A 15,191-nucleotide genomic window follows, 5' to 3' on the forward strand; every position below is an offset into this window, starting at 1 on the left:
TTGTTGAGGTGAGTTATGGGCACCTTGGGACTCTAAAATGATTTGTTATATGATCTCTAATTATGAGTGTGTCACTCATTTTTTCTCTTTTGGCCATTGATCTAATTGATGCTCTCATTTATATGTAAATGTGATGGATATATAGTGTTTAAAACCTTAAATGTTTTAAGGTATATTAAAATCAAGGTTTTGGGGATTATTGCCCAATCTTTTATTGTTTATGAATCATATGAGTGCATTTGCACATTTGTGATTTCGTGCTTTTGTGCACAAGTATTCTATATGTTCTTGGTGTGCGTATGTTCACACATTTATTTTCAAGAATATTGTTCTATCGGTTGTTGTATCTTGTTGAAGATACTTTTACATAGTTTATTCCAAAATGTTATTTTTATGGGTATTCTTTTTGAAGAATATTGTTCTATTGATTCAAGGTTTGATTTATATATATGTTTGTCATTCCAAGTTTTATTACCTCAAAAGTCTTCTCCTTTTATGCCCCTTATCTAAGTGTTATCATATGTAGACAAAAATTTTATTATACCTTCGTGTGTTGGTAGCCCTTTGTTGGCTTTTGCTCTCTTGGTCTAGTAGCTGAACACACTTGTCTTGAGTGTTATTATATGTAGACAAGGCACGTTGATTCACACCATGGTGTGTGATTTTAGCCTATGTTGGCATTTGTGTCCTTGTTCTAGTCGCTGAGATGTATGCCCATGGTTAGCTTATTTCACTCATTTCAAGTGTCATCTTATGTAGACAAGAGATGTATTGTGTTTTAGCCCATGGTTGGCTTGTTACTCTTGTTCTAGTAGCTGAACATACTTGGTTTTGAGTGTATTTTTACGTAGACAAAAGATGCTTTTGGTCCATGTTGGCGTGTATTCTCTTGTTCTTGTCGTAGATGCACTCATTTCAAGTATTATTATATGTAGACAAGAGGTATTTTTATACACCTTAGTGTGTGTCATTTGACCTTTAATGACATTATATTTATATTCTTGATCTAGTAGCTTATACACTTGATTTACGGGTTTTAGAGGACTAATGAGGTAGTTGCTTATAGTGGATAAACTATTTTTGAAAATTACAAAATTTATTGTGTTTTTTGATACAAGTGAATCATATCTATGATATGTTTTTAAAATTGATATTTTAGTATTTAATCTATATATGAAGTGCTTACAGTTTCTCGGCATCTTTTGTATTTGATATGCAAATGAGTCTTTTGTCTCAAATGATATTCATTTTTTGAATCATGGGTGGATGCTTTAATATACTTAGTCAAATCATGCTTCTTATATATGACATTTGTTTGACATAGATCTTCTCCCTAAAGATGTGGAAAACTCTATTGTTGATCTATGCGTGTTAAAATTATAAAGCCCATTGAAGTTCATATTCATCATGCTTTTGAACATTTGCATCCGTGTTCATTTTGACTAAAGTATGTTTGGAGCATGTTCATTAATGATTTTATTTAAGTGTTGATTCATTTCATGATAGTATATGCATATGCTCATTATGACCTTTTAGGCTCTCATTCAATAAAACATATGCCTCTTCATAGACTTATTGTGGTGTCCCTTAGTGGACCATTTTGTTATTTCCCATTGTGGGGTTGTGTTTGTCCAATATTGGACCTTATGAATGCATTATGCATTCTTGCAATTCGTTTCCGCTCACTCTTTAACATGATATTTGATTTTTGAAACTTTGGTTTTCTAAATTTTCTTTTCATGCTAAAGTAATTATCCTATTATGCATAAATTTTGCACCTTGTTAGGAATGTTCATTTTTTGAGTAAAGTGCAAAGATATTTTTTACTTGTTCTTTGTTGTTGTTCCTCAGGATCTTGAAGATAAGAGGAAAAGAAGTACCTTGGATAGATCATGGAAGGTGCTCATCGTTAAAGACATTGGAGGAAGACATTTGCAATGGCATTCGTACTGAAGGCTCTTGAAGCCTTGAGATTCTTCCTCTTGCTTTCTTTAATCTTTTCGTTCCCCCACGCAAAGCTTGAGGGGGGTGTTAAAATGTATCATTCAACATTTGTAATATTATATATATTTTATATATATAAAGGATAATACATATTCATATATGGTATATATGCATATGTATTATCCTAATTATATATATAAAATATATATTTCACTGTTTATAGGCATAGGGGTAGTTTAGACATTTCACAGTTTTACGCATATTCCATTTGGAATATGTTTGTAATTTTATTTTTAATTTTCCTTTTTTTATTTTTCTTTTTTTTTGTGGTTTGCGCCACCTAGGGAGGCTCCCCAAAGAGTCGTTGGGGAGCCCCCAACGGTCACAAATGTGACCGTTGGGGGCTCCCAACGACTCCTTTGGACGCCCCCTAGGTGGCTCCTCTCTTGTGTTATAAATAGGGGTCTCCCCCTTGTAATTCCTTCACTCCTTGGAGGAGCTTATGCTCCATTGTATAGGGGTTTTACCCTCTTCTCCCTATTTCTTCAATAATATTCAACTTATGACTTTAAGTCATATTTATCCCTTTTATTGGTTTATGTATTAGCACTTGATGTGCTTGTGTTGTTCCCTTAAGTGGGTGTATTCGCACTTAATGTGCATGTGTATGGGTTCATTATCGAACCTAAAATATTCAAAGTCACTTTCTAACAACGATGTTCTTGCCACAAGAGTTACTTATGGTCGAGGATGTGACAGGTATGGATCTCGGAAAAGGGGAGGTCAAGAGAAGAATGGACAAGAAGCCCGTGGAATATTACCTACTCCCAGTATGCCTCCTAATCTGCAAAGTCAAAGGACAATACCTACCTGCTTTCTCTGCAACAAAAGGGGGCACATCAGAGCAAATTGCTGGTATAACCTGCAAAATAGAGGAAAACAATTGGAGACAAGAAAGGGAATAGATACATTGAATAATACTGGAGAAGTCAAAGAGTTGTTATTATCTGCCTTGGCTGAATTGAACATCAAACAGAATGATCAAGGTACTTGGTATGTTGATTTTAGTGCAGCCACTCATGTCACTGGTGATGCTGATAAGCTCCTAAATCGTGTTCCTTATGTTGGTATAAATAGTATTGTCACTGAAGATGAGTCTCGTCACCATATTTCGCACATTGGTAGAAATAGCCTTGTATCACTCTGTTTCCATTCAATCACCTGTTCACATAAGGTCTACCCGGCCTCGACATCCTATTGATAGGTGGGTTTGTTATGAGAACTTCACAATGGATTTTCAACTTTTCTTATCCTCTTTGGGCAAAGAAGATCAACCCACCATGTTTTATCAAGCAATAAATTCTAAAAGATAGATTGAAGCTATAAACGAAGAAATTGAGGCTCTCCATGAGTGTGGCACTTGGGATATTGTTCCCAGACCACACAATCGAAATGTGGTTGGTTCAAAGTGGGTGTATGAGATAAAGTATAAGCTGGATGGTACTATCGAGTGATACAAGGATAGACTGGTTGTTAAAGGCTTCACACAGGAGCAAGGACAAGACTATGATGAGACTGTAATGAAATGGTGGTCTTCAACAAATGCACAAATAACTCACAAACAAGTGTCTATTGGAGACACTACAAGCATGACCCTTGAAAGGGTATAAAAGGAAGAACACTTGAAAAATAAATAATACTTTATTCATGAACAAAATGCTTAAGAAGCATAGTTATTTACATTGAAGGGGTTCACCCCTATATATACAAAAAAGTGGGAGAGAGGAGAGCTCATTTTGAGCTCTCCAAAAGAGACGTTGGATTCCAACGTCTCTTAATATAGCTGTTGGACTACAGTCCAACAACATTTATTATTATAGCTGTTGGACTATAGTCGAACAACATTTATTATAGCTGTTGGACTACAGTCCAACAACTATTTGCATAGTCAAGTTCCAACAGGAACTTGACTGGATCAAATATCTAGTTTCTATTGAACTAGATGCTAAAAAAGAAAATAAAGAAAAATAGAAAAAGAAAATATAATATATATATATATTACAATTTACATTTTAACAGAGACCTTCAGTCCGGTCGTGAAAATGAACACTATTCGCATCATATTATCATTGGCTGTTGAGCACCACTGGACTCTGAGTCAACTGGATGTAAAAAATGCATTTCTACATGGAACTCTGAAGGAAGAAGTATACATGGAGCAACCGACTGGGTATGCTAAAGGGAATTCCAAAGAATACTTGTGCAGGTTAAAGAGAGCTATATATGGTCTGAAGCAGGCATCTGGGTCTTGGTTTGACAGTTTCTCTCTTGAAGTATATAATATGACTTTAGTCGGTCTCTTCTTGACCATTCTCTTTTCATATTCAAATGCAAAGATATAGTTACCCTGTTAGTGATATATGTTGATGACATTATCATTACAGGTAACTCTAATGAACATATTGAGCAGGTCAAAGAACTTTTGAACCATAGATTCAAGATGAAGGATTTTGGTAAACTGTGATACTTTCTTGGAGTAGAAGTTGACAGGACTTCTGAAGGCATGACACTTACTCAACATAAGTATATTGTTGATGTTCTTAGTAAGACAGGTATGACAGATTGCAAGCCTCTAAGCACACCCAGTGTACTTCATCAAAAACTCAGTTCCCAAGATGGAGATTTGTATGAGGACCCTACAGGATATCGCAGGGTAGTAGGAATGCTTCAGTATCTTACCTTCACTCGACCTGACATTGTCTATTCGGTCAATCAGGTATCTCATTTCATGCATGAACCACATATTGGATATATGGAAGTTGTTAAACGCATTCTTCGATATTTGAAGGGAACTATTAGAGATGGTCTTCTGTACAATGCATGAACTTCTTACTTACACAGATGCAGATTGGGCAGGAAATCCAGATGAGCATAGATCAGTCTCAGGATACTGTGTTTTCATTGGTCTAAATCTTGTCTCGTGGAGCGGTAGGAAACAAAAGGCCATAGCCAGGTCGAGCACAGAAGCTGAATATAGATCAATGGTAGCTGCTACAGCCGAAGTAACATGGATCAAACACCTATTGGCAGAAGTAGGAGAATCGATTTCTAAAAGCATTCTCTTGTGTGACAATCAAAGTGCTATCAACATGTCATTCAATCCTATCTACCGCAGTCGTGCCAAGCATATTGAAATTGATCAACATTTTGTAAGACAGAAGGTTGAAGAGAAGGAAATTGAACCAGAATACGTTCGGACTGTTGACCAAGTTGCTGACTTATTTACAAAAGGGCTTATCAAGGATAAATTTTGGATGTTAAAAGGCAAGTTGTTCATGGTTCAAAACCATGTACAACTTGAGGGAGGGTGAAAAGATGTCACGACTGGGCCTGGCCAATCTGTTTTAGTTTTATTTAAACACATGCTCATTAATGACATGTAATTTTCACACTTTATGTAAAGGGTATTTTTGTACCTTAATTACTGTACCTGTATATAGTTAATGAGAAGCAAAACCACAGACCCTAATTGGGTTTTCTGCAGCCACCTACGCCTCTCTCCCTCTCTATTCCTCTTGTGATTGACGGTGGAATACCACTTTCTAACAGGGCCTTCATCATTCTGTGAAGTTTCTTTATTGTTATGAAAACCACTTAAAAAAAAGGCTCATCTTTGTGATGCACATGTTTTTATATGGCTTTCTTGCTGGTGATATATATCATAATAATCATGTCAGATGTGTAAAAGTCAAAACTTCCCTTTTGTTTCTAGATCTCCTAAAATATCAGTTGTATTTTATATCATTTAGGATGAATCAACAAAAATACAAAATTCTAACTTATAGTTTCTCCATTTTCACTTGTCTACCCATGCATAACTCCAACAACCAAAAATCTTAAGTTTCTAGTATTCAGAATCTTTTCAAATTGGTGTTGCGGATAGCTACTTATAGCAAAAAATCGTTACTAGTAGATTAATAAGATATTTGATTGTTTGAAAAGCTTCTACCACAGGAATGTTTGGTATATTATTGGGAAAAGTTATTGCTGGAACTTCAACTATATGCCTATGCTTCCTTTCAACCACCTCATTTTGCTAACTTGGCACATCTGAAAAACAGAATACTGGTCTTCATCATTCAAAGTAAATATACTTATTTCTTATAATGCTTTGGAACAATCTTTGAAAATTTTGTAGGCATCAAAAGTGTGATCTACAAAAACAACAAAGTATTTGACAGTAGAAAGAGAAGCAATTGTAGCTAGACCCATATATTTAACTGGATTAACTCAAGGAATGAAATGATTTATTATTATTCTGAATAAAAGGCAATTATGCATTTTAACAAGTTAATTATGACAAAGTTCTTCATTGATTAAATTACAATGATTGATTAAATTACAAAGAAGGAACTAATTTCTTATTCCATGTACTTCAAAAGACAGACTCCTCACTGTAATGGTTGAAACCATAGTCACCTGTACCGTTAAAGGTAATTTCTCGGGGAGGGTATTTCTTAGAGAGATTTTCAAAAGTTGATAAATCTCGGCAATATCTTGGGAGTTTAAAATAAAAAAAAAATATAAATAACAGCAAAAAAGCTAAGAAAATAATAAGCTTTGCATTATTTTTCTTCAAAAATATTAAGAAACATGTTTTAAAGATTTTAAAATATAAAAAAAACAAAAATATAAGAAATGCAAACTTAAAATTAAAAAAAGGAGAGTTTTCCCCAAAAATATCATGATATTATCGCGATATTTTGTCTTCTGGCGATATTTTGAAAATATCGCGAGATATTACCTTTAATATCGGCTACCTTAAAATATTGGTATTTCTCGCGATATTTTCAAAATATCACCAATATCGGTGATAGTGGTTGAGACCTATTATGTCATACATTAACATCAACTCTAACATCAGACATAACAAGTACTTTTAACTTCTGGTAGGCACCACCTACCATATGGCGCTTTCCATGTCACAATCTAGTGCACATGGTTCTTGTAGATAAATCCTTTAGGAAAACATAAATTGGTGTAAATAGAGAAAATTGAAACAAAATTGGGATTTTGATAAAATTTGGGATCACATTCTTGATTGCAATACGACCTTTAGGAAATCTTGGATTAGCATTTCATATATGTGTGATTGGATGTATATTTCTCTCATCGATAACAATGAAACCACTATCATTGTATGAGGAAGAAAGAATACCCAAGTTTCCTTTTTCATGGTTTGTTTTTCTATTATCAAGAATAATTTATATGTGATTAGCCAAATCTTTGAGAAAATATCAATTTTCTTGATTATTCATTTCTAGGTTCAGCATTTGACCAATTTGGCTGTACCTGAATCCAACCAGATTATATATATATATATATATATATATATATATATATATATATATATATATATATATATATACACACACACACAAGTGTGTGTGTGTGTGTGTATGTAGTAGGCCTGACCAAATATATGAGTGTGTGTCCACCATTCTCTTTCTATCATGCTTTGTTTATGAGAGAAATGACTAGCTAAATTGGAATGTTGTGATAAGGTGATTGATGGGTGAGGATTGTATGAAGTGGCCTTAAACCCAAAGAATATAATTGGATGAATTATTGTTTCATTCTTTTTATTTATCCTTGAATCGAATACGTTATTTTGTCAGTAAATAAGATGTAAATGTTCCTTTACATTGAATGGAAATTTTAGATGTCTTTTGGCTGTGTGGATACCTCCCAACATGTCATTCATCAACTTATACATCTCTATTCTTATGCTTATTCAACTATGAAAGAAAATTGAAGATATCAATAAATGTTCTCTGATCCGCCTAATGTGTACTGTATAATTGAAGAAATGCTTGTTGTATGGCATTTGTATGCCCAAATTCTATTTGACTGAATGGATTAGTAAGAAAATGAAACTGTTCTTGTTTACATTCCATTTCACTAGTTCAAAAATTCAAGAAAGCATGCAGCTTGTAGAAAGTGGAAGGATTCCACTTTTGTTGTTAATAAACTTTAAAATGATAATTTGGTTGTTCGGTAATGCTGTATCATAGTTAAGCAGTATAAGTCTTGGGTCTATTTATTCTTTTTTTTCACTCAATGTGGACGACCATTTCCATTTTATGTTATGGATGATCAGTTGATCACTTGCTTGACTTTGCTGTTGTACTGAATGAGAGTTTTTGCAGGTAGTAGTTTTCTTCGATCTTCTGTTTATTGTCCAACATTATATACTATACCCTTCCTGGAAGGACAAAAGAGACAGTATTGTCAATGTTGAAAGTATAACACCACTTTTGAACCCGCGCAATACCGTACAAATGGAAGCAGAAGACCCTCAATCAGCTAACATCAAACCAACTTCTGCAGATGTATAATAGTGATATTGTAATGGCAGAACTGAATGAATGCATCCTTGTTTAACATATATAGCAAAGCTATCTCTCATCGGATTTGGGGTGCATATGTTATAAGATATATTGGCCTGCTTGAACCTAGCAGTGTCACATAGGACATTTAAAATATTGTCTCTTCTCCATTGTCGAAATTGATGTATAAAATACATATTGTCAGAGCCAAAAGCATCTGGTTTCATAAACTTAGAGTTGTGTATTTCAATCAGTTCATAATCTGCTAGAAAACCGTCACTGGAACATTGGGTGGCAAGAAATAGGTTGTGCTGTGTTTGTGCAAGTACTTAGCAGATTTCCATGGAGTTTGGTTGCTGCTGAATTAGTGGAGGTACTGCTGATTGCAGGTTTTCTGTTGAAAACAGATATAATCATCGAGTGCAAAGCTTTGAATTACACGCGAATTTGGCACTGCAGGTTGAGTTATTTTGGAAACAGCTTGGGGACTTAGTCTCGCTGTTGAATCAATTATATGCTAATATGTGGCACTGCAGGTTGAGTTATTTTTGAAACTGCTTGGGGACTTGGTCTCGCCGTTGAATCAATTATATGCTAATTTGGGTATTGTCAAATCTGACCAAGAGGTATGCTTTGCATGGAGTTGGTTCAGAAATCAGAAGGAAGAGTGGAGCATGAAATTGGCCCAACTAAATCCAAATCTGACTACATAAGTAACTACTTTATGAAAACCAAAATCTGATTAAATATTCATATTCTAGCAGATTTAAATATAATCCAAGTTTATTATGCTGTTAGGTTTAGTTTTGAGAAATAACTCGCAGACTGTACTGCAACTTCCAAGTGGACAGGTGGCTAGTAAATCTTTTGCGCCTGCGTTTACTCTTTTATGTTTTTAGATGTTCATCTGGCTACAGTGAAAATGGATTTGGGATCAGTTAGATTCTATCATATACTATCATACGCCCAACTAAGTAATGGGATTCAATTTTTTTTACCAAATCCCAAGTAAATAGATTTGGGTTAGTAGAGGTCCAACTCAAACATTTATTGTTGTTGACATCCTTAGATGTGAAAAAGTGCCGTCTCTTTTTTATCTTTAAAGACTGGCACGCTCATGCAATGCAGTACCAAAGGCATTTTAGAAGTTAACACGGTGAGTTCATAAAATCTGGTGGACAAATATGTCAAACAATGGTTCTTTAAAGAGTGTGTACCGGTAAGATTAGTATCTCACTAAACCCAATGCATTCCTTTCAGTGCCATTCGGTTGCTGTTATTGACCTTGGATGCTCTTTTTTAGAGTTTAAGCTCATCTTGAGCATATGCCACCAGCACCATCCCCGAGTTTTCAAGTATGCAAGATATGGATCTTTGTGAAGCGACTTCCACTTTAACCAGATGATGGATCATTTGTATCAGAATGAGGAAGAGAGAACTTTCTGTTTCTCTCATGCATATGTTCCAGTTCCCTTTGGATATGCTCTAAAGATTATGCTCTTTAACCCATTCTTCATACTCAATCTGGAGTTATCATCGCAAAATTTTTCTCTCCCTCTGCGAGAGAGAGAGTCGACTAAGGAGGAGGAGAAGGAAGAAAGAAAGAGAAGGAAGAAGAAGAAAAGAGAAGAAGGAAAGGAAAAAAAGGAGGGAAAAGAAGGGAAAGGAAAGAAAAGGAGGGAAGGAAGAGGAAAAAAAATGGAAGGGAGAGGGGGTCGACCCCCTTGTGGGACTCACCTCTCTAAAAAAAAATGAAATAAAATAAAAATAAAATAAAAAGAAAATGAAAAGAAACATTTTTTTATTCATTAAAAGAAAATGCAAATAAAATCAATGGTGAAGCCATTTTGGAGTGGGCCCACTTTTAATTTCAAAATTCATTTTGAAAACCAAAGGGGTAGAATGGTTTCTCAAAAAAAAATTTGGATAAAATGAGCTATTTTTGGCAACTTTGAAATAAAACTCAAAATTTGAAATTCTATACCTCTTTACAGAGTAGATCCAGTTTGAAATTTGAAAAATCAAGTTTGAAAAGAATTCAGATTGTTTTCTCGAAAAAATATTTTCAAATTTAGAGTCCTGGGAGAAAAAATATCAATTTTGGAAACCCAGGGTTTGAAATTGATTTTTGAAAACTTTAAAACTCGAATCTGGATTGGAATTTTCAAAACTGAAATTTTGGATCTCGAAAATGAAATGAAAATGTAGTGAAATGATATGAAATGATGGAAAATAATAAGAAATGCCATGCGAAATGCTAACCCTGGATGAAAAAATTTGGATATTGGACCCCGATTAACAATTGTATCCATTCAGAAAGTGGTAAAATTGATAAAATGAGTAAAGTGGTTTTTATCCCTGCCGGGTCAGAGTGACACTAAAAATTGAGGCTTGAGCTGGTTTGAACTGGAATGAGCTAAGTTCTAGGTTTCAGAACTCAACTGGACTAACAAAACACCAATTCAACTGAACTCCTAGATTGAATTATCAAGAAAAACTGTCATTTTTAGAGAAATGGTGAGAAATGATCACTAGAGTGAAGTGAATTACGAACACGAGCTGGGTTTGAGATGAAACAAAGATCAGTAATACTGAGATAAACTAAAACTGAAGCTCAAACACTAGCTCAATTGACTGGACTCAGCTCAATTTCAACTAAATGAACTGAAATGGGCTCCTAGATACTTGGAAATGGATTTAAACTGAAACTAGAGCACTTGAACTTCTAGTGAGCTCAAGCTAAACTCAGGAGAATATGATTAACTATGGATAACTGACTCAGAGACAATTGGCTTGGATTTGAGTGAGAAATGAGCTCATTTCTGAAGAAATGATCCCATTTTGGTAAGAATGGTCAGAAGTGAACATGATTTGTTCCTCGTGAGCTCAAGTGAGCTGGAAATGACTGATATTCTAACTCTTCTGATCTGAGAATAAGCTTGGTTGACTCTGACTGACATGGGTCTAGGATGACTTAGGGGTAAAATGGTAAATTTCCTAATAAAAGGGGAGAGGGGGTGAAATGGTAATTTTTGAAGACAAACTTGGGGTCAGACTCCTATATTGACTTACCAGGGTTGGCATCTGCACAAGGGGGGTTGTCTGAGAATGGATGAGAAAAATTTGGGGTGTTTACAATTGCCTTATCCAAGTAACAAGTCATCTCATATGTCCGGTGAATCTTCTCTAGGTTCTTTTGCTTTTTTAAGGGTACCTTTACTTCAAGGATATGAATTCTTTGAAGATCCAAAACCGATATCAAGATTGGAGTCCTAGCAAGACTGCCTACTTTTTTTGCATCTTGCTGGAAGAGTTTGGGTGATCCATACCACTACCGTTCATAGTAGAGCCGATTGAGAGCTCGATCTAAGAAGTGCCTTCAATTTTTTTACGAGACTTCAGGACCAATGTGCCCTTTGTTAGTTTTTTTCATTCATCATAGTCTCAATTGACTATATCTTCTTTCTCAGGGTCATTTTCCTAATGAGTGTAGTTGAGGTGATTTGTAAAGATTCTGACACTTGGTCCAACTTCATCTGATTCTTTTATGTTTATTATTGTGAATTGCTCTGGTTCTTTTCATCCTAACCCTGGAGTTTGATAATCTGGGTACATCTAGTTGTTTCCATCTTCTTGTTGGTTTGCAGAGCTTTTAGACATGTACTGCTCACATTGTAGATCCTTTTTTGACCTCAAGCCATAGAGTGCCTTGGATAGGAACAAGTTTCATTCTATGGCATTGGGGTCAACCTCAAATTGAACTCTAAACTTTTCCTTCCATTGGTCATAATATGATTCGACCACAACTTGCATCTTGGGTAGCCAATCCAATGGGTGTAGCCCAGCAAGTCTACATAAACTTTGACCTCCTCTTTGATTTTTGGCCTTTCTTTTTGGGGACTTATCCACTCCTTTGCTCTTTGAGCCAAGAGATTTAGAGAGCATTAGAGGTATTTTTCTTAGCTCCCAAGGGATCATACTGAGAGACTATCTCAACCCATTTATGGAACTTGGTTTTTACCTCACATTTCAAATCATATTTTCCAATTCAATTATGATAATTGAGATTATTCTCAAAGTGGATTTCATGTGGAGTTGGTGGCAGAGAGTAGTCTGGTCCGTCATGTTGCTCCCAAGAGTCTGGCTCTTAATCTAAGTTGTTGGGTACCTCATGGCTGTAGAGTCTAGAAGATAGCCCTTTTCATGGTTAAGCTCAATTTTGCCTGAGAGCTTGAGAAACTTGGATCTTTTTGAGCAATCAACAATGGCCACATTGGATGGCTTGGCTGGAGCGAATTCTATGGTTGTGGATGAGGTCTCCCCTTTTTCCTAGAAGGAAGGGATATATGTCAACTTGTCCAACCTGACGAGCATTGGTTCCTGATGGTCAGATATGTAAACACAACAATGATCTGGTCCTCCATGGGATTTTGACACATTGATAATAAGTGAACAATACCACTTTTTAGGTCGTGGATTCATGGTCGTCCCAAGAGTAAATGATAGGAGGGTAGGATGTTGACCACAGAATAAAGTTTTATGAAAAATTGAACTGATTTTCACATTTAATATATGATCTGGTGATGTCAAGTTTTAGATTAATTATGTAGGCACAAATATTTAGCGCCCCCCCCTCCCCCCCCCCCCCCCCCCCCCTTACACACCTACCAGGAAATTAGGGGTGAAAAAATCCATTGATTTGAATGGAGATATGCAGGGCCTTGCTGTGAGGAAACACCAGTGAGTCATCTTCTGAAAATGTAATGGTCCTCTAGGTCATGACTTAAGACACCATTGCCACCAAACTGACTAGTTTTTTAGTCCGAGATACTTTGACTTTATTCAGAATGCCTTCAAGTGCTTTTCGATGCTCAGCTAACATCCTGATCAGTTCTAGTATGGAGATACATTTTATGATTTTGGACATGTGACCCTCAATATCATGCTGCATTTTTTTTGGCAAGGTCTGCCCCCAATAGAGGCAGCCAAAACTTCCACTTCTGGTGTAGATTGTGCATGAGATCCCATTTGGTGGTGGAGAAGAAGCGCATCATTTCGTAAGTTCTTCGGTTGATAGACGCTCGTGTAATGTTGTTGATCCCTATGGTTGGGGCCCGATCTTGAGAAATGGTGATAGAAGGTAGTGCCTACGGAAGGGGTTCTTGTCCTCTTGATTGATACTGACTCAAGAAATTATCATGATATGAGACTGCCTACTTCGTAAAGACTACTGTGGTTATTTCATGTGATAGGGTGATTTCACTCCTTCAAGACAGTTTGTCTGCTAATGGTTGGGAATGGATCAATGTAGATCCTCATAGTTTCTCGCTGGTTATTCTTCATCTCCTGTGCGCTTGATGTCTCCCTTATCCAAGAGATCTTGGATAATATACTGGAGGGTGATGCACCTTTTGTTGTCATGCTACACGGTTGGATGTAATTTGCAGAACTTGGTAAGGTTCTTTCTCTTGATTGAGGAAAGGATAAGAAGCAACTTTATCATCTGAGCTTGCAATAAGGATTTCGGCCAACTGGGTCAGGTAAACGTAACTGGCTGTATAAGAACATTTGGACCCTGACCAAACATTTCTTTCACTCAAGATCTCTCTCTCTCTCTCTCTCTCTCTCTCTCTCTCTCTCTTATATATAGGGGTGGCAATTTCTGACACGACCCGCCAACCCGCCTCTTAGGAGGGTTCGGGTTGGGCTTAAGCCAACCCGTTTAATAAACGGGTCGACCCGCGTAACCCATTTATTAAACAGGTCGGGTTCGGGTTGGGGGTATGCCAACCCGTCAACCCGGCTGACCCGTTTAATAAACGGGTTAGGCGGGTGGGTCAACCCGCCAACCCGACCCGCCAACCCGCCAACCCGACCCGCCAACCTGCCAACCCGATCCGTCAACCTGCCAACCCGACCCGCCAACCTGACCCGCGAACCTGAAAACCCGTTTACCCGACCCAACCCATTTATTAAATGGGTTGGCGGGTCGTGTCGGGTTACCCGTTTATTAAACGGGTCGGGATCGTGTTTGCCACAGCCAACCCGTTTAATAAACGGGTCGGGTTCGGGTTGAGGTATGCTGACACGCCAACCCGCCAACCCGACCCGATTGCCACCCCTACTTATATATATATATATATATATATATATATATATATATATATATATATATGAGCGCATCATCTCGTTTGCATGCCCTAGCTGGAGGATCTTGTGTCATTCCTTACTGCCCAACTGATGCATTTGGAAAGCCAAGACTAGTCCACGTTTAGAGTGACAATGTGGACCAATCCTAGTGGTTGGTTGGATGGTTGAGATTGGTGGAATATGTGTTTCCGACTGATTAATTATTGAAAAGAGTTTTTTGGTAATTTTTAAAACTTGTATCCTCTAAGCATAAATTCACCATAGGTTACGCGCCTATATGCATATACGGGCATGGGCAATTGGTTTATATTGCCTGTCTGCATCACTAATCAATTATAAATCAAAATATTAATTAGCAAGAGCCAAGCAGGGGATGGGGTCGGTTGGTGCACAGTCGTGCTTGCTTTGGTTTACTCCATTGTTGTCAGCTTCGGTGCAAATCCGCCGATTCGTATGGTATTAGCTCAAAATTGATTCACAACGAGCTGATTCAGCTTATCTTCTTAATATTTGTTAAAAAGAATTTAAAATATTTTTTCATAAGATTTTAATATTTTATTGACACGTATCATTTGTCCGTTAAAATTTCGCCGATTCAGTTCGATTCGGTTCGGAGTCTGAATCGAACGATCCTCAGAAAAGTTTTGCAAGCCAATTCAACCCCGATATCGATTCTGACAACATTGTTTTATTAGACTCCATTTGAGA

The 15,191-nt window shown here is 36.6% G+C and overlaps 1 protein-coding gene across 2 annotated transcripts in view; it reads left to right on the forward strand.

Annotated features, from left to right (window-relative positions):
* The window catches only part of LOC149829778 (cystinosin homolog), a 57,393-nt gene extending 48,758 nt beyond the window's left edge, over positions 1-8,635 (forward strand). For both annotated transcript variants that reach the window (XM_090015621.1, XM_090015622.1), the window contains one exon: positions 8,154-8,635. In XM_090015621.1, coding sequence (XP_089871747.1) covers positions 8,154-8,342 — 189 coding nt within the window. In that variant the 3' untranslated portion in view covers positions 8,343-8,635. The remainder of the gene's footprint in view (positions 1-8,153) is intronic.
* The last annotated feature ends 6,556 nt before the right edge of the window (positions 8,636-15,191 follow it).

Source organism: Nuphar pumila, chromosome 8, assembly GCF_984573655.1.
Source record: "Nuphar pumila chromosome 8, dmNupPumi1.hap1.1, whole genome shotgun sequence".
Taxonomy (NCBI): domain Eukaryota; kingdom Viridiplantae; phylum Streptophyta; class Magnoliopsida; order Nymphaeales; family Nymphaeaceae; genus Nuphar; species Nuphar pumila.